At 37.6% G+C, this 27,188-nt stretch overlaps 5 protein-coding genes across 7 annotated transcripts; 2 read left to right on the forward strand and 3 right to left on the reverse strand.

The window, feature by feature from the left end:
* The first annotated feature begins 472 nt into the window (after positions 1-472).
* On the forward strand, positions 473-2,044 carry Lamtor4 (Late endosomal/lysosomal adaptor, MAPK and MTOR activator 4). Its single transcript, XM_078179156.1, has 3 exons — positions 473-798; positions 1,066-1,145; positions 1,212-2,044. Exons 2-3 carry the CDS (start codon positions 1,074-1,076, stop codon positions 1,452-1,454), a joined length of 315 nt encoding a protein of 104 aa, XP_078035282.1. The 5' UTR covers positions 473-798; positions 1,066-1,073; the 3' UTR covers positions 1,455-2,044.
* LOC144469183 (coiled-coil domain-containing protein 130 homolog) lies at positions 1,597-3,179 on the reverse strand. Its single transcript, XM_078179155.1, has 5 exons — positions 3,064-3,179; positions 2,598-2,915; positions 2,269-2,529; positions 2,048-2,180; positions 1,597-1,985 (listed from the first exon to the last, which is right to left on the reverse strand). The coding sequence occupies exons 2-5, from the start codon at positions 2,907-2,909 to the stop codon at positions 1,753-1,755; spliced, it is 939 nt and encodes a 312-aa protein (XP_078035281.1). The 5' UTR covers positions 2,910-2,915; positions 3,064-3,179; the 3' UTR covers positions 1,597-1,752.
* A 314-nt stretch (positions 3,180-3,493) lies between these two features.
* On the reverse strand, positions 3,494-8,581 carry Aub (aubergine). Its single transcript, XM_078179893.1, has 10 exons — positions 8,503-8,581; positions 7,395-7,640; positions 7,013-7,103; positions 6,827-6,940; positions 6,536-6,744; positions 6,274-6,459; positions 6,001-6,171; positions 5,659-5,938; positions 5,234-5,589; positions 3,494-5,147 (listed from the first exon to the last, which is right to left on the reverse strand). The coding sequence occupies exons 2-10, from the start codon at positions 7,611-7,613 to the stop codon at positions 4,101-4,103; spliced, it is 2,673 nt and encodes an 890-aa protein (XP_078036019.1). The 5' UTR covers positions 7,614-7,640; positions 8,503-8,581; the 3' UTR covers positions 3,494-4,100.
* A 617-nt stretch (positions 8,582-9,198) lies between these two features.
* Positions 9,199-11,999, forward strand: LOC144469509 (HEAT repeat-containing protein 3). The gene is made up of 6 exons (XM_078179894.1): positions 9,199-9,574; positions 9,684-9,944; positions 10,046-10,986; positions 11,077-11,359; positions 11,428-11,601; positions 11,676-11,999. The coding sequence occupies exons 1-6, from the start codon at positions 9,431-9,433 to the stop codon at positions 11,784-11,786; spliced, it is 1,914 nt and encodes a 637-aa protein (XP_078036020.1). The 5' UTR covers positions 9,199-9,430; the 3' UTR covers positions 11,787-11,999.
* A 352-nt stretch (positions 12,000-12,351) lies between these two features.
* Positions 12,352-25,538, reverse strand: LOC144469510 (uncharacterized). Of its 3 annotated transcripts, XM_078179896.1 has the most exons (8): positions 25,345-25,538; positions 25,025-25,193; positions 16,474-16,796; positions 14,591-14,661; positions 14,233-14,482; positions 14,027-14,155; positions 13,687-13,960; positions 12,352-13,625 (listed from the first exon to the last, which is right to left on the reverse strand). In XM_078179896.1, the coding sequence occupies exons 3-8, from the start codon at positions 16,665-16,667 to the stop codon at positions 12,666-12,668; spliced, it is 1,878 nt and encodes a 625-aa protein (XP_078036022.1). In that variant the 5' UTR covers positions 16,668-16,796; positions 25,025-25,193; positions 25,345-25,538; the 3' UTR covers positions 12,352-12,665. The 3 variants fall into 3 exon arrangements, with proteins under 3 accessions (XP_078036022.1, XP_078036021.1, XP_078036023.1); XM_078179895.1 differs by lacking the exons at positions 25,025-25,193; positions 25,345-25,538 and adding an exon at positions 24,064-24,313; XM_078179897.1 differs by lacking the exons at positions 25,025-25,193; positions 25,345-25,538 and adding an exon at positions 16,868-17,176.
* Positions 25,539-27,188: the final 1,650 nt, after the last annotated feature.

Consider the following 27,188-nt stretch of genomic DNA (forward strand, 5'->3'; position numbering starts at 1 on the left):
AACGAGCGCGGCTCGGAAGTCGCGCGACGAATGACTGCGTACCTGATACTGCAAACTGCCTCACACAGAGAACCACTGGGAACAAACTGCGCACGCGCCATCCTTGCTGATAGCGTTCCTGCGCAATCCCTTCTAATCTCGCGTCAACCCTTAGACAGGCAACTGTCCCTACAACTAAACATACGAGTGTTCTATTACATTGTGCACCGTTTTTTCAAAGAATAGATTGCAAAAATATTTATGATTATAAAAATAGTACTCCGATACAATCTGTATATACTGAAATTTTTACTTATTTAGTCGCACTATTTCTTTGCCTAAGAAATTATTCAACAACAAAAATGAAAACAAAATGAATTTTTAGGACAACGTAATACTTTAACTAAATAGGATAATCATTTATTAATAAACTAAACTCTTTAAAATCTAGACAACTTAGACTGAAATCATCTTTACCATAAGAAAAATTGTAATAAATTGGAGTATAATGCAATAATCTATTATTTCTCTTCGTCAGTCTGTGCCACCAAGATCTATTGTTTGAAGTTTGGTGGTTTTCGATATTTCATCAGAATTCTGCATTGCCGACGTGAACGAATGACCAGTTATCCTATACAGAGAGATAATAAGTTCATTGTTATGACAGCTCAAAGATTGATTTTGTTTTGGATTCAGTGAAGCCAAAATAAAAACCACGATAGAATCTGTTCGTTTCTCGAAACGAATCAATTTGACTCTTCGTCAATCGTGTTTAAATTCGTAACGTTCTTCGTGCCAACGACTACGATCTTTAAATAGGTTAGAATTTCGACAGTTGACGAAAAATAGTGTTAACGTGTTATCCCTCGAACGCAAGGTTATGTCGACTCAATTGTGACTTTTGTTACTGTAACTGTTTATTCATTCAATTATTGATTTACATATATAACGTGCAACATATGATGTTAAGAAAATACACACTTGCTATTGTAATCAAGTTGTTGTTTTTCCTCGACTATTAATCGTTCGAGTGTTAACAAAATTTTTAACTATAAAATCTCTTAATCGCAACTATCATAATTAAAGATAAAATCATGCTGTCACTGGAACGAATCCCAGGCCAAATTGGCTACTTGGTTTTGAAAGAAGATGGAGCGGTATTAACGGTAATCCTTTTGTTAATATACTGTTTCGAAAAAAGAGGAATTGATAAATTTTATTTATTATTTCAGTCTGGAGGTGAATTGGAAAATGACGAAAGGATTGCAAATATTATCTTGGGTCTTGTCACATTGACAAATAAAATTGATCCTAAGGGATTTCCCAGCAATGAAGCTTTTGACAAGATATCCATAGTATATCCAGATCATTGCTATGTTATCTGTCTTTCAAACAAAAAAATTCATGTAGTTAAGAAAAAGTTAGTTTCTGCAACCACTGCTGTTGTAGAGCAGCAGCCTCATATTGATGTATAAATAAAATTACTGTAAAATTGTACAAAGATAAGATTGTGTATAAACATATGAACACAAAACTATTTCTAATAACTACATAAAAAATTCTTAAACTCTCTACATAAATTAATGAAAAATGTAAAATAATTTTGAATATCTGATGTAAAATTAAATTACATAAGGCAGATAATATTTTCTTGCTTTCGCAGAGTTTGTTGACATAATATACAACTTCAGTGCATTGTTAGCAGAATAGTATAAATTGTATTAATTACATTTATAACTTACAATATATTACACACGCTACTCCTAATAAATACTAACAATCGTTGTCAGTATCGGAACTATCGTAAGTGACTAGCGATGTACGTAACGTGCTGGTCACTGTTTCAGATGACGATGACTGTGGCTTTAATTCTGGTAGTTTTGGTATTTCACTTTTGTGTTTTTTCACATCGCTACCTGAAGATACTGACGATAATTTTCTTAATTTATCTTGCAAACGTACAGCAGAAACTAATTTTTTCAAGGGATGAGGTTTTTTCTTTCCATCTGTAATATGTGAAACAAGTATTGTATTTACCAATGAAAATATATTATTAAAAATACCATACCCTTCTTATGCATCAACAACTTTGCTAATTTCACATCGTCTTCATGTTCATTCACCAGGTCAATATTCAACCCATTTTTTTTAAGCAGCAGATGGTCAATACCTTGTTTCTTCTGTAATTCTCTTTTTCTTGTCTGAAATGTAGCACATTTAAACGCAATAAATTAATAATTAGGCACCAATGTTTTAATACATAATGACAAATAATTATATATAATGTACTCTAAATGCAGTGCGTAGTTCACAGTTTGAAGTGTAATCATCTTTCCATGCAGCTTCATTAAGTGCTATTGCATTCTCTAAGGAGGAATCACGTGACTTTGCTGTCTTTTTGTCTTCTATGCCATGCTCTAACTTATACATTGCATCATCATAAAGTCTGCAAGACACTTCCTTGGTTTCTGGTACTATTTGTTCATTTTCTTTGGGATCCCACCTATTTTCTTGTCGTCTAGCTCCACTAACAATTACATAATCTAGATTCTATAAAACAGTATATCCATTAAACTTTGTACAACTAACAATATTTGCTCTCACTAAAAACATCTTACCGCTGGATCTGTTTTAATTTCAAAATGATTATCACACAAATGACATTTCATACGAAACTGGTACAGAGGTGTGCTATAATACATTCCAATTTTCTTTTTCTCTGCATTATAACGCACACCCATTCCTATGTGATTGCCACATCCATCACACCATATATTGTATGGCATCTCAAATCTGATAATAAGGATACCCATGTGTAATTTACGTGCTCTTTCACGTAATGCATGGGTTCCCAAAAATTTATTAAGTCCCCCAACCTTTGGATCGTAATCAGGGGGATAATATAAATTTGTCCCTTTACGTTCACCCATTGTGTCCTACAAATTAAACAAATCTTTTTAAATCATTGTATTAGTTGAAATGTCAAAATTCTTAGTATCTAAACACATGAAAAATAAACAGTAAGCTTTTAATAATGTACGAACTATATTATTATATCATTATTCTTAGATGTATAACTAATACCTTGCTTTTTTACTGTACGTCTACAACAAAATCCTGCAGAAAGTATTATATTACATAAAAATGTATTTAACCTCACTTGAGTTAGTTCTTTCCTCCACCTAATAACTGACACAATTAAATTGTCTGCTAGAGAGGCGTAGCAAACGTAGATATTTGTCCTACCAACAATAATAAAGGGACCTACTATATCTTCAGGCCACAGCTGATCAGTTAGCGTGGGTCGATATAGAAATTTTCTTTGCTGTGATTATTGACTATTAACGACAGAATTCAATACTAATTGTATACACAGAAAAATAATGTGGACGTGAATGCTAATTTAGGATGTAAGAAAAACGTGTAGGAGTAGGAGTCCCACTAATGTAAAATATTTTCGAGACTATTAAAATAAAAGAATTTTTCAATCTATACTATAAGTCAATTTTACACGTTTACAAAATATTATTTTATTTCACAAATCATTATAAAATGTAACATTACAATAGAGATATAAAAATTATATGACATAATTGTCTGCAATCCGGTAACAAAACATCTGTGCTTACAATCTCCGTTAAAAAATTATTGTAACAACTTATACCAGTAACAATTATTCAAAGTAATGATTAAGTAATATTTTGTACTTAAAAGAACGAAAAAGTAATGCAATAAGACGATGAGTCCTAATAAAGTTAAATTACGGAAACATAATAATAAAGTAGTAACTTTACCATCTGGTCAATTTTCGTAAACATACGTATAGTACTTAATATATACTATGATTTATTTTATCAATTAATGTTCCCCCGGACTTACAAAGAAAGCCCGGGGGTAGTAACGTTCTCTTCAAACCAAAAACTGAATATTTTGTTAAGAACAAAAATTAAAGAAATATATTCGCATCTTCTATAAAAACTGGAGATATTTCTTAAAACTACTACATTTAATATATTCAAAATAAAATTGAATTTTTTAATACTGGTATTTGGATTATCTTTCTGACTGAAAGATAAAACGACTTATAAAACGAAAAAAAAATAGAAATGTTGACATGAAGATTATAAGAAGTATAAAAGATTCTGCATTTGAGTACTTGGTGGGCGATATATGAATTGTGATACCAAAAATGCTAATTTATGAGCATACTGACATGGCGCAGGAACCCTCACGGTACCGGACCAATTATAATACATATGAGTTAATTTGTACGTAATTCTTTGCATTTGGTCTGCTCGCCACCCTGTCGTGTCTGCGACAACATTATATGCGGTTGGCGTAACCGTACCTTGTCTTACGCTTTGAGATACAATAAAGAAATCATACCTCATCGGATTGGTAACAACATCATCGACTACTGTACCCGGTGGAGGATTATTTTGATTGTAGAAGAATCGGCTGTTTATACGTTTCGTAACAATTATGAATGCCATTTTTAGCGGAGTTTCGCCATAAACAACGCCCAATTTTTGTTTAATTTGTTCGACTTCATGTTCGACCACATGGTTCACTTGACCCTCCCCTACACCGTCACGATATATTACAATATGTGATGGCAAACGTTTATTCAGCTGTTGATAACAATGCAGAGCTTTGCATAAATTGACGGAGAACTCGTTACACAGTTCTTCACCCGAAGTATGCGCACTTACAGCGCTGAAATACCTAGTTAAACTTCTATCTAATGTCGCGACCATAGCACCGAAGTCACGACTCTTATTGTTTGGATCGTGACACACATCGAAGCCGACAACCATTAAATCAATAGGTGGTAATTCAACGCTCCATGGAGCACCGCCTAATTTGCACACCAATTGAATTGCTACCTTCGTAGCAATCGACCTAACATTTTTCGTGAGATTCTTTGCCAAAATGACTTGTGATGGTACCGGTCTGTCTACTAGACATTTCTTCTTGATGGCACCATATCGATCAACTCTGTTATTAGATACGACGCAATAGACTAATTCCGGATTAGAACTGCTCATTATCTTCTCCAAGGTTATAGAATACGTATTTGACCTATCGTCGTCGATGTAGTAGAACCTTGGAGTAACAAACCTGCATCCCAATCCGCTGGCCACTTTTTGCAAGGTTTGTATAAATCTCTGCACAAAAAATTAGTTAATAAAATAAAAGTACTGTTAAAGGTTATACCGTAAAAGTTGTTTTACGAAAATTTCAGATATCTTACTTCGGTATCCTGTTTCGCACGATTTGTACAGATTACCACCCAATTATTTAATTGCACCGTGTTGAATAAAGTTTTATCGATCAAGTCTCGGGTCCAATCAGCGAATTGTCCGGATGGAACTTTCTTATTACCACCAAGCACTATAGATTCTTGTGGTAATATGCGCGATGGTATATCAGCCAGTTTATGATCAAGTGTTAAATTCCAGTCCTTAAGTTCTTGTACTATCGTGCGTTCAGAACTAAGTCTTCTATTGAACATCATCAATTTATCTATACGCCCCCTAGGAGCGATACGCGTATGATCCGACATTGCTCGCATCAAGTGCATATTTGCTCGCATGTCATCGGTCAAACCTACAACGAAGGTATTTCTTTATAGAATACGACGGTTAGCCTAAGTTAAAAAATAAGAGTAGAACAAACCTGTTGCACGACACAATTCAGGAACCAAGTATATTAATTCGCCTTGACCTGCACGTCGGTCTTTTGATTTCATCTTTGTAACCAACATTGGTTGCGCACTGTTACGAATCGTGATTTGGTATTTCTTTTTATAGTAATCTTTATATGTAATCCTTTCTCCGTTTTTCAATTGAAATGTTGAACTGGGAGTTGCGTCAAAATCTACGTCCGTTATACGATACGTGTTGTTATTGTAATCCGTAAGAACAACTAAACCTGTAACTTGGTCTTGAAAGAATCTCTGAAAATGAACGTAAACCATTGTAAGCACATGACAATAGACATTTGCTTTACAATGAATACCTTATAGTCCCTATTATTTTGATTGAAGTGCTCATTCAGAATATCTAGGAGAGTTTGTTGACGCATCACTTTGTGTATTATCCCACAACACATGAGAATATCATTTTCATGTTGTCTAATAGAAGTCGCGTATCCTGGCCAGAGTTCTAAATGGTAATCCCGCACTTCTATCTGTATTGTGATTAACATCATGTAAATATTGTAATCGTTTCATATATTGACTAATGAAAATTACTATAAAATATATCAAAATGAGATTCATGTTATACTTGCCTTGCTACGCGCATCGAAGTAATCGCGTCCAACAAGTTGGAGTTTTAGAAGATCCAAACATTTTCTCATGATTATATTAAAGACTTGAAGATAGTGTTGATCTCCTTTAACCATATCTCCAACAAAACGTATAGTAATTCTAATCTTCTGATCGTCCGATTGTCTAACAGAGAGCAGCTCTAAGTTCTGAAATTTTCATTGCAATATTATTCATTCTAATGGCAAAAGTTTACACAATAAATTTTTTAGTCTATGATCCTACATCTTTTAGACGTTGGCTTGTATAAAGTACTGTTCCATCAAAGATATACGTCCCTACAGCTTCCTTGTGTAATCTAAGAAGACCTTTTCTCACTACAGTGCGATCTTCTTCTGGCGAAAAATCAACTCTATACTGGTATAGACACCAGTCTGTAGTAGTAAGTAACTTAAAATAATTTGTTTGTAGCATTACTGGCTGACCAGTTGTTCCTATAAATTATAATAGTTTGTAAATGATTTGCAATAACAACTCAATATACACATTAGATTGAATCAAAAGATATTTGCAAACCTTTTTTGGTTACCAAGTTTGCTGGCTTTGTATGTATTTCTGGAAGTATTACTCTGCGTCCACGCATAGCTCCTCTTCCTAGTGTCGCACCATCGCCGCCGCCACTAGTATCAACTATAGACATAATTATGTGTCAACAGTACGAAAATATTTTCTTGTAAATTATTCAACAAATTTCTCATTTACCATCCATTTTCGAAGATTCACGCTCTCTTACAAAACCTGGCCCTCTATCACTTGTAGAACCTGCACGTTCTGTAGCACGACTACCAGAACTCTGTTGCATTAAAAAAAATTGAGTTATTATCCTTTTATTATAAACAATAATAAAACTCTTGAGGTATTATAAACATTTTAATTGACAAACAGACATTTAACTTATGAACTACAACTGATATGTCCTAATTAAATATTACAGTGACAAAACCATTATTGCCTAGGTAATTTACAAACATAGCAAGAAACAAATAATACATTTTTAACCCTTAATGTAGAATAAACTGTACTCTAAGTAACAGAAATGAAAAAAGAAGGTTTACAATGGAATAATGATAGATTGTTTATATACCTGGCCCGAATGTTGTCTCTCATAAGGTGCTTGTGATCCAGGATGTCCTGGTTTTCGACCCCAAGCACCTGCTGGTTGCTGAGATCCATGTCTATCTGAACTGGATGATTGATATGAAGTAGATGGTTCCTGAGAGTATGTTCCTGGTCCATGAGGAGGTTTTCTACTATCACGACCCCGTCCTCTACCGCGACTTCTTGCTGCACCTCTATCAGACATGATTCACGTGCCTAATTCTGGATACCCCTAAAAATAATAAAATTTCAGGGTTGTATATATACAATAGTCATAAAAAATACATGCGAAACAAATATGTTTTAAGTAAATCATAAAAATAAACTTGTTTAGTTTAATTTTATTTTACCTATTAGATCGTGTAATATGGAATGTTAGGTTATTTTAGAAGGGAAAAACTAAATGATTTTTTAAATAAATTGAATTTTTTATTAATCAATATATACTTTGTAAAGGATCTAAAACTCGACATTTCATATTACACTTGAAACAATAAACTTTATCACATTTTTCCATACACTGAGTAATGATTCTACCGACCGCATGGAATTCGTATGTTTACTTTGAAAAACAAAAAAAAACGCTACTGCCAAGTACAAGGTTAAATACAGCAAATTTAAATATAAATAAGTTTCTTCTTTTCACGATTATATAAAGTATTGTTATTAAATAATTAATATTGTTCATAATATAAAAATCAATGATCAAATTATTAGCAGAATTCATTTATTGATACAACACATGATCCAAGAAAGTAGAAAGTAACTAGGATTATTAAATACTTTTACGGTAAAATTTTATATTTGTGTATAATTAGCGAGAAAGCTTCCAAAAAGAAACAAATTTTTTACGTGTTCAATTATCATTGTATCATTAATGATACTGTTCATACGTACATAAACGCGAGCAAAAAAAGTGATGTTTTGAAACAAAAAGCTGCGGAACAAAAGATTTCAGTGTAAAGTCGAATATCACATTACCTAAACGAAATTAATTTTGTTTACGAAGTAATTTTAGAAAAGTTAAAAATTCTCAAAATATTAACTCCAATAGATAAAAAAAAAACTTTGATGTATGTATTACACAATAATACCTTGTGATAAAAGAACGTTTACAAATCGCTATAAACACTTTCGGCAACATGCACTGCGATCAACTGCCGGTTACAAAACACTGGAGGCATGGACGGGTCTTTGAATTCGGTCAATTTCAACAATGCCGTACCTATTTCCATTGGTTAAAATCTTTTTTATTTTTGTTGTGAATATTAATGCGCATATGGATCAGAAATTATTAATGAAGGTAAAAAACGGTAACATAATTAAATTACATGTAAAACAACGTATAAATTATAAACAAATAATAATATTCGAATACAAAATACATATTGTTATGTTTTTGTGGAATCATGGGTAATTTCTTGCAAATGTAAATTTCTAACCATAGATTATGCAATGCTAAAAAGTTGGCATGCATTTTGAATACACGAATCATACAGTTATATAGACATCAAAACATTATTAAGAATATAATTGGTATGTAGTAATAAAGTATTTCGAAAACAGTAGACGGTGTATTGAACTTCGGTGTGACTAGACTATGCAAAAACTCTTTGTTAAAATTGTATAAGAAATAAATATTAAATAAAATAGAGAATGAAAGAGCAAAATATCAAATTGCAACGCCATCTTTCTGTAAAGCTGGAAAATTAAAACATTTTTTTTGTATTCATGAATAACATAATCGAAAATGTTTTAATTCTCCATATTTATTAAAAATGCTTTCACTATAAACATATACTGTTCTACATATCAGCAAGCAATGAATCTTTTTTAAAGCTTACAGCATTGAATTCATTTTTCATTTGTACATACAGTATATTTAGTATATGTGTATGTATATATGAAGAGATGGATAAAGTGATAAAATCAAAGGTAACACGTGGTACGGACCAACGTTTTTAACCTCCAAACAGAATGTGCAAGGAAGAAACCAGTAAAATATTTTGACACCTTTCGAAAATGGGAAAACAAAGAAAAGAGAGAAGGAAACCTCATAAGAAAAATCCTACAGGACTCCCATCTGTTAAAGATTTTGAGGAGGAAGAAGCTGAGAACGTTATTGACGAAGATCGGGAAACTGCACTTCAAAGAGTATACGAAGAAGTGAGCTTTTTCTCAAAATTTGAATTTCTTTAATAGATTCCCCTTCCAATCTGCCAATTTCTGCTTTCAAACATTAAAAATTTAAATGATTGTGTTGTAATTATTATAGATACAGTCTGCTAATGTTGAAGAAAAATTGTCAGGATTACAGACATTAGAAACAATGTCTTGTGATTCAGGATTAGCTGTGTACATTGCACAAGGTGGAATTGCTAAAATGGTAGGTCCACTGCTTGTTGATAACAATGTACTTGTAAGAGCAGGAAGTGCAAGTACTTTAAGGTACATTGCAGATAATGGAAAAGCCGAAGCACAAGAAAGTTTGCTGAAAGATGATATTATGACTCCACTCTGTAGTTTGTTGAAACAAGTATGCTATGATATATTTTTCTTATAATTAATAATGCATTATCTATCTATAACTTCAAATAACTATTGTCAAGATTATTTATGCTACATTTATGCTTACAGCATTATATGGACTGGCATCCAACATTAAATCAGATTGATAAAAATATAAAAAATGATGAGAAAGAAGCATTTGTTCAAGCAGTCACACTGTTATGGACATTATGCGAAAATAATGAACTTGCTATAAAGTATTCGAATGAAGAGGATCTTGTATCCATTTTAATAAAATTCTTTGATACTACCATTTATGGTATGGACATTGCTACAGTTACTATGCAGTGTCTATTATCTTTGTCAGAAGATAATTCTGTTGCTATTAAAAAATTGAAAGATTGCGAAGATACACTTCTACAATTATTAAGCTTAGAGTCATGCGAGGCAAATTCCACAGAAGTAATTTGCCTTAAAACTGCTGTAACTGCACTATTAATCAATATATCTAGCTACATGGGTACTAATTCTGTGCATATAGTTTGTAAAGCAATAACTGTCTTATCTGAAACACTCTCTATTAATTGCAAACAACTGTTATCCAAATTAATATCAATTTTGCCTCACGAAAAGAATGCGTTCTCAAGTAGCCATAAAAAGACTGTACAAGAAAGCAGAAAGTTGTTTGGAGCCCAACAGCAAGCATTAGAAATTTTAGCTAATTTATGTTCAGATGATCTAGAAAATGAAAATAGTTCTGATCTGGAAAATTCAGATTGTGATATTGACGGTATAGATGATGTTTGTATAGATGATAAATTGTATAAAACGAATTTATCTCTACCTTTAGAAATAATCGAAATTTTCAATAGTTGTGACATTATTAAAAAAGTATGGGAGAAAACTGTAGCAGTGGATAAAGACACAGTAGAAATATTGGAGCAGAATGTAGAGGGAAAAGCTATATTGCAGCAGATGCATACATTAAAGTGTCGAGCATACCTGTGTTTAAATAATTTAGTATCGAGTGTAGAAATTGATGCATTCGGCAGTTTGGAAGATATGTATAGGTAGAACATCTTTTTTATTATTTTTTTAAGATTGCAATTTTAATTAATAAAATCGATTGATCGAAAAATGTTTCCCCATTTTTCTTTTAGAATGTGGCTCAGCATTGGGACAGTTGTATTTAAAGATGCAGATCCAAATGACACTGAGCTTTTGGAATCTGCTACATCAGCTATGAGGGCAATTCTTCATCGATTGTCCGAAGTAAAAGCAAATTTCTTCAATCAATTAACTTTAGATGACATACAACCAATGCTGAACGGGGAACGTCAATGTCAAAACGCTAATGTTCGAGCAAACCTGATACGAATATTGGGAAATTTTGCTTTAATTTTAATTAGTAACGATGCTCCAGAATCTCGTGAATTAGTCAAAGTAAGATTTGTATAAAAATTTACATTAAAACATTATCCTGAATTTTTCCTAATGAAAGAATATTTTAGCAAGTAACAGCGTTCTTATTGGATGCTTGTACGACGGAATCGAAAATTTGGGTAATTGCAGAATCTCTCGATGCTATAATGGATATCTATGCAGAAGATGACAGTGATCTATTGGCAAACGAAGTTGATTTAGTAGGCAGATTACACGCTTTAATACCGCTATTTAAAAATAAGGTACTGTATTTTGAAAATATGTATTTAAATAAATCGTTGATAGCATATATTTTATGCTATTTTCTTTTAAATAGATGCGGCAACAGAAGAAGAATTTAGGGGATAATATGGCAATTGTGTCTACAGTAAATGCGAACATCACAAGATTTATCAAATACAAAGAAAGAAGAATGAGAAATACTTAAAAAAACTGACATCATTAACTGGAACTTATTTTACTTCGTGTTTTTATATAACTATGAATATTTTGTCGTAAAATGTAATATCGCACATTCGTAGACTGTAATAATATTTACATTATAGTTGCTATTAATATGCACTAGTAGTTTCACTTCATTTTACAAGAATCTATAGAACAAATTTTGTAAATATTACAAATAAACGTACTTTGGGGTTCATAGCTTTTTTTTCTTTCAGTTGAGAAGAAACCATCATGCTGGCAATCTAGCTACTGACAGAGCACAAACATAATTAAATTTTCCGACTTTATTTTGTAACAATAAATAACGAAAATACTAAGTAAATGGGAGATCTGTGCGATCATATAATAATCTATGCCCGAAGTCGATGAAATGATTGTTTCATCGCAGTGTTAAGGCTCCAAGTACATAATACAGATGCTTCATACACTCGTTAACCCTGAATGTGAGATGATAATGCTTCAAGGAGTTAACCGGGGATCCGTAAGCTTAAATAAAGGCACATGTACACAGTGTTCTAGACAGTCTTTAAAAAGTATTTCGACTAAGATCAGCGAAAGTGTCACATTTTCATTAAATTTTCAAAGTCGAAACAATTGCACAATGTTCTGTACCTAGCCAGTCATCAGGATTTTCGTACTCTGGTATTCAAGTTAAATCTCAAATATTTAAATAAAACAAAGATTTTACATACTTCAGAAATGTGTGAAATATGCTTTCACTTCTATTAAGATAATATAATAATTTCTTTTAGGAGCTGTTCAAATGTGTAAAAACTTCGTTTTTTTTATTTAAATATTTAAATCATTTTGCACAACTGTATACTTTTATGACTAACTGTAGGTATCATTATTGGTGACTGTTCTAAAATGATTTTCCTCTGTTCTCGTTGCGACTGATTCGTTCCTCAGTTGAAACAACGGGATTGGATCGAGTATCGTTTAGACTCTGTGCGCGATGTCTTCTCGGTTTCGGTATCGGATTGACATCCTCGACAATCTCCGCCTTCTGCCTGATCGGCTCAGATATGTGAAGTTCGATCACTTTCACTGGCTCCCTGGGAGCCGGTACGGGAATCGGCGAATCATTCAGCCTCACCACGTGAATGTCTTTTTGCTCTCTAGGAAACTCCTTGAATTCTATCTTGATCGCTTCCTTTTCAGTATTGACAAGATTCTGAAAGAAGTGTCTGCGGTTTGCTTGAAGCGACTGCCTTGTGTTCCCGATATGATCTTCCTCCGACTCCTTCATCGAGCTTCTCGCCTCGAGCTCCTTGATTTGTTTCTCAATTTTCTCGATCTCGTCTTTTACCGAGAAACTGTCGCTCCTGGACAACGAATCCGAGGAGTTCTTCCTCCTTAAACACACCTCCTCTCCTTCCAAAGGCGACAGTTCGTCAACCTCCTTCATGATCTCTACGTTCTCACGAGAGTTCCTGCGATACTCAACTTGAACATCTTCCTCGACCTTCGTGACGGTCTCTTCAGGATCAGTAGAGTCCTTATTCTCGGATTTCTCGTTGTCATCTGTTGGAGAGCTTCTCAACTCGGCTTGCTTCGATTTTTCTTCTGTATACTTGGTCTCTTCAGGTAGTTTCTCTTCTACGTTGACTTCCGTTGGCGCAATGGTACTGTCCTTTCTCATGCTCGCTTCCGTAGAGGAAGAGGCATCCGTAATCGACTCTACACATTTCTCTTCTTTCTCATCCACATCGATGTCCAGGTCTTTGCTCTTCTTCGTCATCTCATCGATGTTCTCGGTGACTCTCGCTATGTCGCTTGGCTCCACTATCTGAAGCTCGATGTTGGGTGCTTCAGCAATCTTCTACAGACAGTTGATAGATCAATAAACACTTTAGTTATTAAGAAAACGTCTAAGCGATTACCTCGGTGGTTTCCACTTTTATAGGAGGTCGTGGCGGCTGCGGTGCCCTCCGTTTCTTTCGACCGTACGAGCTCATCGTACTACCAATGGAGGTGCAGCTGTTTATAGAGAGATTGGACTTTCTGACGGCATCCTGGGTAAACCTCTTGAATACGTAATCCTCGGGAACGTTTTCGTTTTCGTCGCAAAACGTCGGGTCTCCAGGTCGCCCATCATCCTCTGAGTCCACAGTACTCTGATTCGCCCTCTGCGAGGCTCTGATGCCGAATCGTCGCCTGAGATATCGAATCAAAAATAGTTACATCTGGTCTAGTGTCTCTTTAATAAAAATTATATCTTACAGAGGGGGTATGGGAGTTGTTTCCTGCGGTTTCTCGCGAAGCGTCACACTTCCGTTCTCGACCACAGTCTTGATCTCGTAATCCAACGGTGGGATTTTGTCCGTAGGCTTTGGACTCACCTGGCCAAATCTAATCAAAAGTTCCTCAATTAATTCGTACTAAGAAAAAGCAAGATATCTAAAAATTCAAAGATACCGATTGCGTACTTTCTTGCCGGTGGTTTAGGTGTGAGGTCGCCCATGATAGACGTGGTCGTATCTTGTGGACTACCATCGTATATTCTCGCAGGATCGCCATTTACGGTTAAACTTGAACTATACCTGGACGAGTTGTCCAGGGTATACTTTCTTCTTCTCGCTAGAGTACCTAGAGCCTCGTTAAACTCCTCCTGGTCTTTCGTTGGTTGAATGGGAGCCGCGGGCTTAGGATTAGACTCCCTTTTGTAGGTCGACGAAACTATTAGAAAAAGGACCATGTATTTTTAAGAGCCATTTTCTTTTTCTGATTAGAACTAATTTTCAGTTTCTCTAAAGTTGACCCACTGATTAAGGCAGTTGTAGTCACCTGTAGTAATCGTAGATCTCTTCTGTTGTTGCTCCTCCTTCTCGTCCTTTCGTTTTCCGAATAAACCGCTCCTGAAAGAAAATGATTCAATTTACTCTGGGGAAAGGGGAATAAATTAACAAATTTACCGCGGGTTGGATGATAATTGTGTCACTCGACTGGTGTTCGAGCGCGTTAAGGGATCTGTGTCACATCTGTATGCTGACAAGATGATGAGACTCTGCTTGTTGCCATGCTCTTAACCCATATAACTCATCTAGCAATTAGCGCTGGTCAACAGTGAAACCAGGCTCGTCGTCATCGAATCGCGATTCTGATTCCTACAATTTCCAACTGAAAACACGACTTTCCACGAAACGGTCAGACTGATCCGACGACAAACACTGTTATCTAAAGACGGGTAAATATTCACTTTTCGTTCATGATTCATTGTTGTTTTCAAAGAAAACAGTGTGCAGCCAAAAGTGCAACACTCTATGGATACTGTCACCGCCAAGGAAGTTGATAATCGCGAGAGAATTATCCCGCGAAGAATTGTCGAGACTTATTCTTGAACAAATCTTCAAGATTCATGAACGAATTTTGCAGCGTAACAAAATGTATGGTGCAGCCCTGCTGGAGCTTTACAAACGTAAGATACATCCGGTTGTAGTACAATGTACATGCAATTACTAGTGTGCCTCTCAGCCGTTTACAAAGAAATATAGCACATACACGATTACAAAGTAAAAGATCTGTTGATTGTCGGTGCTCGATCCGATCCAATCTGCGTCAGCAGTTCGTTGAACACGGCGAGAATAAAAAACGGAACGGACATGGTTCCGTCTTCCAAATCGAGAACTATCGACGTCAGGTATATCATTTTCTTATTTTATCTGCGCGTGTTATCGTAACAGGGCGAAAGCAGATTTGCTAACGACAAGCTACGTCGGCTCTTACGCTCCAATCGTCATCGTCGCTCTCTCGTTTAACAAGACAAAGCGATCTCTCGGACAAGAGTCACGGAGAGCAAAGGGCACCAAATGGGAAACGATTTAACAAATTATGGGGACGATTTGCCCGGGGACGATGGAACTTCACGATTCGCTTCTGAAGATAAACCTTCGGGACTGATACACGAACTAATATCTTCACGACTTCTTTGAATTATTACGTGTTACTCTTGACAAAGGATCAGCTCAAGTATAGATAGCTTAGTATCTACAGCTTAGACATCAACCAAACATCGACACGCAATGTTCAACAATTGATCCGCTGATCGAGTAAGTTTTTCGATGTTACTGGAACTGCTTGCGGTAAGTCTACGAAGAGCCTAATTTACTGCACAGCTGCGCTAAATTGAGATCTCCGTTTCGTCAACGTCTTTGTTTTATAAAAATGAAAGATTTCGGAGGATGGAATCAAGGCAAGGAGAGAATCGATGGCTGGGCTGTCTCGCAAATATTTAGAGAAGAATTGGAACGGAAAACATCCGTGAGAGCAGAACAACGAAAGTCCGAATGGTGCTCTCTTTTCGACGAATTGAAGAAGTGTTTCAATCGGAGAAGAGACGCTTCCGAAGCGAAAGGAAATCTATAATAAGCGCAAGAAAGCTGCCGAATAATTTCCGAGTGGGTAATTACGCAGGAGAGCAGCACGAGCCGCAAACGCTTCTTCAAATAGAAATCACGAAGACCTTTTCGATGGAACTCGACCTGACGTCGATCGTCTGCTTCGTTATTTGTGTAGTTTGGATCATGGCCAAACGCAGGTACCAGCAAGTTAAGTTCCTAGACCAGTAAGTTCAAGTTCAATAAACCCGCATCTTTCCCAATTTATTGTCGAATCAATTAAGAACAAGCCCGTGCTAATTTTACATTCTCTAATGGGGTTAAGATCGTTACCAAGTAGATTTGATGGAAAAACTATTGGATCTCTTCTTCCTGCTCCTGCCAAACGTCCAGAACTTGTGCTTGGAATCTTTGGATTTCGCATCCTGGTACGTGTGCGGCTGTATATTGTTCAGTTCGTCGTTGAATGGGTTCAAGTGTTCGGGATAGTCGTAGATGGAAACCTTGGGACGTCTGGGCTGGGACATGATTCGCTTTTCCTTCGGAAGAGTTTTCTCTTGAGGTTTTTATCGCGGGAACCGCGTGCAATCGTCGCGACTCCTCGTCAACGGAGTTCACCGATCTCTCGTCATGATCTTCTTGGCGGCTGCGACGAGCTGAAAATAGAAAAACAATCTCGGTCATTCTTGTTATTTGGAAACAAACAGTCCGAGTAAAAAGCTCCGACATGAAAAGCCGTAATGTAGGCTTCGTGTTCAACGTTTTCCTCCGTTGTCGCGACTTGGGAGGCGCCTGACTTAGCGATCCGCATTGTAATTATAAGCGCGCGGAGTGTGAGTAATTTAATCTAGTAACCAAGCCGAAAGCATCGAGCATCAGGAATAAAGTCCAGACTTATTTTTAACGTGTTACGTGGACGTGATTCCGTGGAAGTCGACGCACGCAGGAAGCTGAATCCGGCATGCGTACGACGTTATGACAAACAATAGATTCAATCGCATTTCCTTTTTCTTACAGATCAGTTTTGAACTCTGTGGAGGCCGTTTCGCAGGATCGGAAAGTGTGGTTGTTAAAAGCGTTTATATTGCTCGGCTTATTGCTACGTGACGCGAATGTACTACCGTCATCGCAAAACTGCATGTGAACTGCTTGATAGTATTTCAAATTATGTTCGAGGCTAGCGAAACTGTTTGTACCATTATTCAGAAGTGATTCTGAAGGGATTTAAGCATTCTTGCTATAGTTATAACTGAGTTAACTTTGATTTACGCGCTAAGGGTCGCCTGGGTCGATTTTACACCCAGTTTTATTACCAACGAACATTTCAGCATGTTCCCATTGTTATGTTACTGTAAGCGTCATAGAATATTTTAAAAAAGAAGAAATATTCGTAGCCTAAGTATTCTGTAGCTTTTCCACTTGTTAACCATTTCCGAGTTCGGTGTTATTATGGGATATCTAAGATAGTAAATACAGTGACATGGCCCATTCGTATCCGACGCACGAATGGAAAGTCGTGTAAATTAAACTCGACGCTGAATGCATTAACAGATCACTGGGCAAGTAGCTCCAACGCAAAACTTCATTTCCCGTCGATCTATTCACAAGAGGAAGGACTGTCGAGGAACGAAAATGGATCAGAAGGAAGCGATTCTGAGAGCTGCTAGTATAATTGCTGGCCGCGCATGATGCGGCCGCCTCGTTATGCCAATTGGTGGTTCGAATCGACGGACCCGCGACTTCTCCAATTGGCTATTATTGCGAACCAATATCGATGCGAAACGAGGATGTAGTCTCGGGTTAATCCGTTAAACTCGGAAACACATGTGACCCTCCAGCCAACTCGATCGAAATTAAATATGAAAACAAATTGAACGTTCGATCTCTGTCAATTGTGCTCTTCCCCAGTTCAACCAACGAAACCGAAAGGAATTGAAGTCTAAGGCTTGAAACGATTGCCTCGTGAAACTAATTAACCGTGCGCCACAAGATTTCTCGCACGCCACGCGAAACACGATGCCGTCGCTGTTAACCCAGTTAACGAGCCATCTAATACTAGATTACGAAAATAGGGAACACGGTGCACATCATTTACGCAACACACTATTCGATGATGCGTCTTGATTACTTGTACACACGTAATTTTGAGTCGGATCGCACGCTTTTCGCTTTTGCTGCTTCCATTAATTCACGCTTTCCCCCTGCAACTCGATCGCGTGTCATTCTAATCGATCCGATCGCGGATCTTTGAGGATCTGCAACGCGATCGAGCTTACAAAATGCCAACATCCAAACCTAACAACTTATGGCTTCCTCTCTCTTCTGAAACTAGATTTAGATAGACCAGCAGGACTCGATTCACGCACATTAATGTCCATTGAAACAGCAACCGGAAGTCTAATTTACAAATAAACTACGGACGTTATAGTAAAATATTTTATGAAAAGTTATGCAAGATTTTTGCTTAGCACATGTTTCCACGTGAAACATATTTCTCTTTTTCAGCCTATAAAAGTGTCTATTTTCCGAAACATCTGCAGTCTATTTACAGCATCAATGAGCACATCGTGTGCAGTTATAGCAGTAACTGCATACAACACGGTTGCAGAAGCGCAGTATAAACAATCGCAACGACATTGAACGTTCACGGAACCTTGACCAACGATAATTACACGCTAGTTTACACGAAGCACTGAATTTCTCTTCCGTCTCAGAGTTTCGTTTGTAAAACGGTACTTTCTAAAAATCCTCGGTTCATCCGATTGTGTGCCGCCTAATCAGAATCATCAGATTAGATTTTCGAACTGCTGCACGCCTGCAGAAAGAAATGCTTGGGAATAATTAGCCGTGCCACATGTTCGCCAAGCGGGAACAGGAATGTTACGCGAATTAGTGTCGTACCGGTGACGTTGTTCGTCCACGAAGATGATGGCGGCGAGAATTTCAGTGAAGAACAAGAAGTACCGACGTATCATGCGGTTACGAAGAACGCGACTAACGAACGCAATTAGCTCAATTAGCTCATTGCACTCGCAGTTTGCTTCTGATCCGAAGCTCGTCGATAAACGCGCGGCCGAACACAATCCTCGGCAATTATAGTCTGCGATACGATAGATTACAATGAAGCTTTTAGAGCAATAGTCCGATACTTCTTCGTACTAGCAAAGTCGACTGAAAATTATCTCGTCTGTTGGCTATCTGTGGTCGATTCGAGCGTAGTTGACACAGGCTGATCACCCGGGAAATCAATATTGAATTTCTCTGTAAGCGTGATAAGATGGCCTCGTTGTTTACTTTTTTTCGTACGCACTAATTACCGAGACGGTCAGCACACGTCATTAATCAGGGAAACCGTTTCACGCGGTCAAGTGTACGCGGAAGCATTTCAACGCTGACGGTGTTCGAATTTCTTAGCTCGCGATCATCGAAAAATAGTGAAGAACCGTTTGCGAAATTAACACAGTCGCATTATACGATTACGCTAACATTTCTTGTAATCTCACTCTAATGTGTTGGTAATCCTTCACAGTTTCCGTATATGGTTGCTCGTTTAAAAACGAGACGCGCGATGAACAAGAAATCGATGAATAATAATCTAACACTCGTCAGCATTTGAATTCGCAACTTAACATCCGGATCTCTATTGGAATTACTATGGTAGTGCAAATATCTGTAAAAATATAGATATTACAAGTATATCAGCCTTCAATCACCAATTTAGGATAACCAATGAATGATGATCAACCGTGCCAGTTTTCTTTAAGCTGCGAAGTTTTGGATCGATTTACTTCGGGGGAAACAATCCCCAAAGCGTTCACCAGGTTTTCACCTTCTCTGCAGATCCGAAAAGATCGCGTACTTATGTCGATTCTAGGCAGAACAATACCTCTCGTAGCCGTATTAATGGCCGTATCTGATAGCTTAATTCGACGTCGTTTCAATAGTTCCCCTGTTTAACCGTTGGAAGGACAATTCAGACAAAGTCAAGTTAATTTGAAGCTAATTTCCATCGAACCCTTAACTCGTAATAGGCTTTCGCCACCTGGCACAACGCAATTTCGCGATGTTCGAAATTCGGTCAGAAAGTTCTAGTTTCTTTTAGCATGGAATCCTAACACAGAAATCAACATACGGCCTCGGAGACATTGACAAAAGACTGTTCCAGTTCCGCGACATGCAAAACTGAAATTCTGTCCGATAAATCTTATCCGAGCGGTTAGAGTTCGTCGTTTCTGCGGAGCCGGCCATTATAATCGTATTATGTCGTGATCTGATTATCGCGGCTGCTTCGATTACACTAATTTTATACGGTTCAAGTGCTCACTCGCTGCGGCAAGGACACAACTTCCTGTTCATCGACTTTTACGTCAAGAACTTCCATTATTTTTCATCTACTTAACTGATTTCGTAGTTCAATGGAATACTTTTCTGTTGTGTTTTTGTGGCAGCAAGCGGGCAATTTATTCGTAGAGACGCTTCACAATTTCGGGCACTGAGATTTAGCCTGCAGTCCCGTCCGATCGACCGAGATCCTAAAAATACTTTCGTAAATCCCGTAGTATCCGTGTTTCTGGGTGAAAGCCAGAGAACTGTCGCATGTTCGCCATCGGATAGTCTCTGTTGTCAACAGCCGGTCTTTTTCTTTCGGTTTCCCGGTCTTCTCGACTTTAGACTTTGTCCTCGCTCTCGTCGATCTCCATCGCGGCGAATCGTCTTTCATAAAATACTGTAATAAGCGTTGACTGTACTCCTAAAACAAGAAAAAAGAACTGATTTGCTAAACAGATATTCCTGTGAATCGTGAGCCGATTGCAATGAGATGCATCCCGGAGTGTTGTAATCGTCACAGATAGTCGCGAAACTCTTCTCTACCATTTTCTAACGACCAGGTCTCATTTAGTATCTTTAGTATTTCCATGCTTCGCCAGTTTCCTAGGTGATGTGTATTGCTTCTAAAAAGAGCAGAGCGTGCTAACCAGCGTACAAAGACGGATTTCTTCCTAGAAAACGCGTGTCCTTTTCACACGGGTTGCGTCACCGAGACCAATGTAATTATACCCTCTTCATTTCTTCGCTTTATTTGCCCGTTGAAACACGCTTCCTTTCAATAGAAGACTCTCAGCTGTTACTGACTACTTTGCTGCCAGCGTAGATTGGTCCTTGTTGCTTTGCTATCGAAATGAATCACCTGTGATTACAACGTGGATGTAATGGGGTGCCTTCTCCCCCGTTTCATGATTGTTAAAACGCTGCATCGACTTTGACTTTGCGATTCTTTTGACGGGTGGCTTACAGGCCCTTCGTGCTGGCTGGTAATTATGGAAATATCGATTGGAACTTCCGTGCATTGCCTGGAAGTCGCAATCGCAAAATCTACGAACGAACACACTTATCCTTAAGCGTGTTCCTTGCGGCGCGGTGGTGGCTATTTCGCGGCAACTCGTGCCACGAGCCCGAGTCACGGATGCCAGAGATTCTCAACTACGAAAACTGGTTTCTTATTATTTGTTGTGTGTCGTTGCTTCGAGCGTCACGTGCGGGACTCTCCCTCGGTCCCGCTTCAGGTAAAATGATATGTAAAACGATTGCAACATCCATATCTGGCTTCCTTCAACAGGTGATCGATTCTCACCGAGGGACTGTCGGTGCTTTCGTTCTTCGACGAGAATATGAGCACCATCGCCACACGTAAAAATAGAAGCTTAACAGTTCTGTGTTCAGCGGGGGTCCCAATCGAATGCCCAAACAATTCACAAAATATGCTCAGTTCTTCTGTGGTGCTAGATATTCTCATCTTGAAAGGAAAAACGAGTTTGCCGAGTCCAAGATAGTTCTTATCGACAAAATGTCTACAGAGAAATAAAAAAAATGAGTGTCGCGCCGATCGCTCGGTAAATTTCCTTAGAAATTGATAAGAGACAGTTGCACTCCCACTTAAACCTGCCTGGGCATTCGCAATGGTTAAATACCCGTATCTTCTTACATAACTAAGTCACATCTATTCGTTTAATGTTTAAACGTATTCAAAGTGTTGGCAATTCACGTAAAAGTGATGGAAGTATGTTGCTTCGTAAGAATAACCAGATTGAATTTACTTAGATTTTTCACTATCTCTCCGATTTTTAATTCTTTCAAATACAAACAATTTTCAAATAGAAAATGTGAAAGCGTTCGCGCTGATAGACACGTCAAATTTAGCGTTAAAAAGTGTACAGTGCGACTAGCTTTTTTTAATGCTTATGTGTTTACTACAGAAGATAAGGTGTGTAACCATCGACGATCATCCTCTTTTCGTACATGCTCTTCCGGTAACGGTGCGCAATCGCGAAAACCGTGAATGGTTCCGATAAAAAAAGCTGATGGTTTCGATAAGAGAACGATACTGTGGGTGAAAAGGTCGTAGGATCAAGAAGAGCCCGAAACGTGTCCGGTTAAATTATACGCGTCATGTAGGTCACTGAATCGCAGCTCGAAATTATCGTGTATGAGTTACGCTATTCCGTACCGGTCACGTATCGCTCGACCACGAAAAAGAAACCGCTCTTCGTCTTCGTTTGTTCGGCTCCGATTGCCGCGAGTACCCTCCTAATTTACTACCTCGTGCAAGTACTCGGAGTCCTTAGCTTTTTCATTCATCGATCGTCCAGTTATACATTGATCCTGCAAGTTTTCCCGGGTTTACGTAGTTTCCGGTTCTCTGCCGGCTTGCTTCCGCTATCTAATAAAGCGTAATGCGTAGCATGAAATCATCTACACCGTTACCTACGAACATCAAATGCTTCCACGAGCAAATCGCGACCAGCAATCCGTCTAACTGCAGAATAAAAAGTACGGTCCATTTTCAATTTCTCTTTCTCTCTCTCTCTCGCTCTCTGTCCAAATAGTTTGAGAATGGCTTGGGAGTTTATCTTTATAACTTCAGAATCGTTTCAAGCACACACATACGCTGTACAAACATTTACATAAAACATCATAGTATCGTACCTATAATAAGAATAATCGTCAGTAATAAAAAATGTCTCTACTCATCCTTGTTTGTTTCTCCTTGATCCTATTTGAGCTAGTATTTTACAACGGCATACCGTATCTCACACATTCATCCATCTATGAAATTCGATTATTATTATATTTAATAAGATAATCAATGTAATATATTCATTATTATATATGAATTAATAATATTATTATTACCGTCTTCATTATTGAAATAAACCACGCGCGCCATTTTTCAAAGGAGAGCGAAAATTTGAAAAGCGCGCGCTTCCCTATGTAATTATAAAATCCATTTCGCGACAATGAAATGCCTACAGTTGTTTCTTTCTTGATCAATTCCCGTAGTCTACATTCTCGTCTTTACACTATCCATGCATACGATCAAACAACTTCACGGAACGTGACAGCGGCAGCGTTCAATGCGAACAAATCGAGAAATTCATAGTGTAATGTGGAAAGCATCGTTCCGGGCGCATCATTATTGTGCTTGAAATTTGTTTGATCGATCACTAGCCGGTCGATCAAACTGCGGAACCTCGAATAATCCTGCGACATGCTCCTCGGTTATTTTCGTTACTACGTGAATCGTATAACGATTTTCGGTTCGCGTACATTATCATCCATCCCCATACTGCGGATCTCTATGCACACTTAACTATTCACGGGTTGATTTTCGTGAGCGAAAATTGCCCGACGATATAGTTTCCGTATCAAGGATATCATTATGCTAAAAATAAAGTATTGCCTCGTCAATATTTCATAAAAACTATATTGGTTCAATCCCTACAATTCGGCCGTTCGATTATCGATACCGATCGGTTGGAGTCCCTCTGATTATCGTAACAATGAAACTGTTAACGTTCTTGATAAGTTGGTCGGATTGTCTTGACAGTAATATATCAATGATATTGTCAATGTTGTAAGACTTACGTAAGTGCTCCTAGATGACAAGTGGTTCAGGTATGCACGACAGGTGAGGGGACTCGGTCAGTGTTAATTGTACAATCCGGCGAGGTTATCTCAGGAAGCACAGGTTGATGTTTACACTGAGGACGATACACTGTTTTAAATAATCGAAAGGAGAAAACACCGTCCACACGAGAGATTCGGCATGTGACAGTTGTGACAGAACACACAAAACGCGTTCACGCGACGACGTTCGCCGGTCGACTGCACTAAGTCCCGTACACTGGACACGATCGGACAACTTCGCCGAACTTCGGTGAACCTCGTAACTATTCGAACGCCGCGGCAAACTTCGCGCCTGTCGAGCAACCCGCTTTACGCCTGCGCAATTGGTCAACATTTCCATGCGACAAAATCTTTAAATTCTTAAAAGAGTCAATTTTTAAAGTACTGTAATTTCAATAGTCAATAGTACAACAATAAACCTAATATACCTGATTTTCTTGCAACATGTATTTACATGAAATTTATTAGTTAATTTATTATTTTTGTATACAGAGAATTTGGTTCTAAAATTTGTCTCGTAACTGATTCTTAAGTGAATTTGAAGATTGAAGTCTCGCCTTCACACGGACCCCTAACACTTTAGTGCACGATTTGTTTTTAATTGCTTTATGAAACTTTTAATGGAAGGCGTAGGTACTTTACTATAACAGCCAACGTGACGAACTGCAGTGTAGCAGCCAACAGAAGAAATATTTTTGCAAATCATTTTAGCTTGTTAAACGATCATCAAACACAGAGTGATTGAAATTCGTGCATTGTTTAACAAAATCGATCTGTATGTTTGTGAGCACTGACTAACGCTAATTGAATGCGCACATTGCAGACGCAGGTCTACTATTTACGTAGGCGTTAGTGGAACGTGCATAGAAAGTTGTAAAAGGAAAAATGCAGTATGTGGGTAAATAGTGGGATGGCTCACCTCGGACGAAACAAAGATCGTCTCTGATCCATTTCTACGCTATTTCTAATCTTCCCGGTAGAAGTCGACCGCCTTCGATAAACCATTTAATAGCATGCATATTTAGTAAGGCGAGGAATGAAATAAGTATCCAAACATGGCCGTGAATCATCGCAGCAACTTTCCATGTCTGAAAGCAAATAAAGTTAAATTAGGAGAATGATTCTCGTTAACACTTTACAGAAATATGTTAATAAAAAGTTTCTTCTCCTCTTAATACTAAGTTTCTTCTGAGTATTTATACTTTAATATATTTTCTGTAATATCTGCTAAATAGTTACTGTCTCATGAATGGTGTTGTGCTTCAGAAATCGACGTGACACGGATTCCATTCTTCAAGGATCGCGAAGGTAATTTGCGAGCTAAATTATTCAGACACGTAGCCTGAATAAGGAGAGATAACGAATTTTGTTATTCAATATACTTCATTGCTAACTATATCGTTTATTTCATTCGTCGAAATCCGCGATCATACTATGTCAATATCGATAATGGCGAAGGTAAGTAGCGAACTAATCTTTTTCATTCGTTGGTTATCTCGCGACTGCACGACAAATTTTAAAAAGAACAAGCATAGCACATAGCAAAACAACGAGCGTGGTATCGTGCTTCCAATGGACGACTTCGTATTTCGATCGATGACGGTGCCGTGACTCCGCGAATTTCGCATAACGAAATGCAAATTTCGCCTTATCGCCTTTCCCAATTTCCAAGTGGTTGAGTTCTCCAGGGGAAAAAGGTTTCGTCTATCGCCGACTGCTTTCTAGAGAGACAAAACCGTTTTAGAAAGTGACGATGGCAGTTGACGATGACAAAGCTTCGTCAGAATTATTTTTAATCGCGGATTCACCGCCTAACGAAGCAACAACAACGCGCGATTCGATAACTGAGTAGGGTGAAGCTCCACTCTTGGTCTCGATCGAATTCTCTCGGTGATCGTATCTAATAAAGCTGATAAGATAGGAGTTATCGAGCTACGTATGCTCATGGCATAATGTTTACGATATCCCGATTATAGATAAATACTAACAAGTCGCAAAAAGTAAAGTATTACGCAACCCTCTCGCTGGTTTAGCGATTTTGTGGAGACTATAGTTTCAGGAACTAAAATAGAATGATCAGCCTCTTGACAGATATTAATCGCCATCATCGTGATAGAAATCAGAGTAAAAGCAACACTTCTGTAATTCTTTGAGGAGAATGTAACCTGGAACATGTATAATGCAGTAGTACTATTATTAGTTTCCGTAAATTAGTTTTATTTTTAACTAAACGTTATTTAATAATTGTTTAAACGTTGTTCGAGAACTTATAGCTTATAAATTGCTTCCCACATGCACGTACAATAGTAAATAAGTGGCAGTTATCATCCAAAGAATTATTCGGAGCTTCTCTGACTGAGTATCTAGCACAGTGAAACGAATTTGCACGCACCCATGATGAATCGTTGATGGATGACCCTGTGCGGCAGGCTCCAGAGGGCGCAAAAGGAACCATGAATCTGATGAAATCGTTTAAGATGTTATTACGACATAATTCATGCATTGTAAGCGCCAATAATGAAGACGCCTTTCATCGGTATCCGACCCAATAAAGCTCAGCTCGAAAGTCATTACAAAAATGACCGCGATGCGGAATGATATAGAAAGTTCATTGCACAAAGACCCTTTATCGTCTAACACGGCAATCGAGCCAATAATGTATTGATGAATATAATCAGTCACGTTTGCTTCTCGACCATTATACAATCACCGAAGCCGTGAATATGAAAGCATTTTCTACTCGCATCAACCCGTTGTAACAAAAATATTAACTTTGTTTCTCCGTTTTCATAACGAACAAATCCCGTGCAAATAAAAATACGCTTCCACTAATTAAATGCAGCCATTTCAAGGTTGTTCCCGGGTTTCCTGCATGTACAGCCCAAGCGACGGTTATCATCAATCTTTCGAGACGTTTCCATTGAACATTGATCATAATCTCTTTGATCGACCCCAATAATACTGGAAGCTCACTAATGGGATTTTTAGTGACTGTACGACTACGCCATTGTAAATAATTTCCTAATTTACTAAAGAAATTGTAACTATAAATTTTAAGAACTGCTAAATGTTTCGAAATATCG

This window comes from Augochlora pura, chromosome 4 (assembly GCF_028453695.1).
Source record: "Augochlora pura isolate Apur16 chromosome 4, APUR_v2.2.1, whole genome shotgun sequence".
Classification (NCBI taxonomy): domain Eukaryota; kingdom Metazoa; phylum Arthropoda; class Insecta; order Hymenoptera; family Halictidae; genus Augochlora; species Augochlora pura.